Genomic DNA, 1,916 nt, shown 5'->3' on the forward strand with positions numbered 1-1,916 from the left:
TTCAGTTTATGCCGTGCATTTAAAAATGCAAAAATTACCACCTGCTTTATAAAAATCACCATCAAATTACAATACAAAAATAATACCTTTTTGATATACATTTTCCTTTTTAATATATATTTTGCAATGACATAATTTGGCTTCTCAGATCCCTACGCAAAATGAACCGGGACGATTAAATAATGTGACCCCATAAAAGAACTTCGTCCCAATAAATTTACAACCCAACCCAAACCTTGAAACGTGATGAGTTGAAAGTTATCAACTCATCATTGTTTATTTCTGTTTTTCAAAAACTTTTTTGTCTACATTATTTCAAAATTGTTGTTTACAAACTGTTCGCTTGTAAATACCTTTTATCATCCTTTTAACTTGTCCGAAATGAAGAAACCGCTAAGAGTAAAAATGATAACAATCGGCGACACTGAAGTCGGTAAAAGCTGCATTATAAAACGATACTGCGAAAAAAGATTCGTTAGCAAGTATTTAATGACAATCGGAATCGATTACGGGGTCACCAAAAACGTCGCCAATTCACGTGTTACGAAACTAAATATTTTCGACATGTCAGGGCATGTTGCGTTTGCCGAAGTTCGTCGAGAATTTTACACCGACGCGAATTGTATCTTACTCGTTTTCGACGCCTCTAACAAAGATTCGTTTCGGAACCTCGATTCGTGGTTCGACGAAGCGAAACGAGAAATCGGCGGTGAATCGAATTTATCAAAAGTGCAGTGTATTTTGTGTGCCAATAAAATTGACAAAAACAGAAATGTTTCCGAAATTGATGGAAAAAATTGGGCCGCAATTCACGGGTTTTCGTACATGGAGTGTTCGGCTTTCGACGGTACGGGCGTGAACGATTTATTCGAGCTAATTTTTTCAACAACAGTGGAAGCCTTTGAAAACGGTGGAAAACCGCTCAACAAACCGACAAATTCTATTGGATACACGAAAGAAGAAATAGAAACTGTTGAGAAAATAATTTCGGCCAATGATAACTTCGAAAGATTGGGATTGAATTCGTATAAAGTTACAGAAGATGACGTGAAAAAAGCGTATAAAAAACTGGCAGGAATTGTTCATCCTGACAAATGCGCAGCTCCGAGATCCGAAGAAGCTTTCAAACTTTTAGTTCAAACTAAATCAACTCTTTTAGCTAGATTAGATGCAAAATAAACTCAATCAATTGTAACGATGATCTCAAATAACAAGTAGTTTGTCATTAATATTTTTGCAAACTGTTTGCAAACATTAATCACAAGCAAACTGTTTCAGAAAATGTTTTTTTTTTAATTTTGAGACAAAATATTGCTAGTTAGCTGGCCAATCGTTTAATGCTAGTATGACAGGTCCTTGGGGAATTAAACCCTGAGTCAATTTTTCAAATAATATATTTTTCAGAATTGCTTTGGAAGGAGGTGATGATAATCTTGGTCACTACTTAAATCTTGTCTTTTTCAGAGCTGAGTTTGTCAATTTAGCAGCGAATTTTGCAAGAATAGTAGTTAGTTTATTTTTTACTGCCTTTGCTCTAGTTCTTTTAAAAAATGTCAACATCTCTCAATAAAAAAACAAAAAAAAATGAAAAAAATAAGGCGCTCTAGATGGTCCCTGATCAGACCCAATTGCGTTCGAAAACATTTCTGATCAGACCCGATTGCGCTCGAAACGTTTATGATCAGACTCAAGTGCGCTCGAACCATTTATGATCAGACCCAATTGCGCTCGAACCATTTATGATCAGACCCAATTGCGCTCGAACCATTTATGATCAGACCCAATTGCGCTCGAACCATTTATGATCAGACCCAATTGCGCTCGAACCATTTATGATCAGACCCAATTGCGCTCGAACCATTTATGATCAGACCCAATTGCGCTCGAACCATTTATGATCAGACCCAATTGCGCTC

At 36.4% G+C, this 1,916-nt stretch overlaps 1 protein-coding gene across 1 annotated transcript in view; it reads left to right on the forward strand.

Annotated features, from left to right (window-relative positions):
• LOC142358181 (dnaJ homolog subfamily C member 27-like) overlaps positions 1-1,282 on the forward strand; it is a 1,472-nt gene extending 190 nt beyond the window's left edge. Inside the window, exon 1 of the mRNA XM_075409638.1 lies at positions 1-1,282. This exon is cut by the window's left edge and continues 190 nt beyond it. Within this exon, the coding sequence (XP_075265753.1) occupies positions 382-1,179 (798 nt within the window). The 5' untranslated portion in view covers positions 1-381 and the 3' untranslated portion in view covers positions 1,180-1,282.
• The last annotated feature ends 634 nt before the right edge of the window (positions 1,283-1,916 follow it).

This window comes from Convolutriloba macropyga, unplaced genomic scaffold (genome assembly GCF_964194025.1).
Source record: "Convolutriloba macropyga unplaced genomic scaffold, txConMacr16.3 SCAFFOLD_1744, whole genome shotgun sequence".
In the NCBI taxonomy this organism is placed as follows: domain Eukaryota; kingdom Metazoa; phylum Xenacoelomorpha; order Acoela; family Convolutidae; genus Convolutriloba; species Convolutriloba macropyga.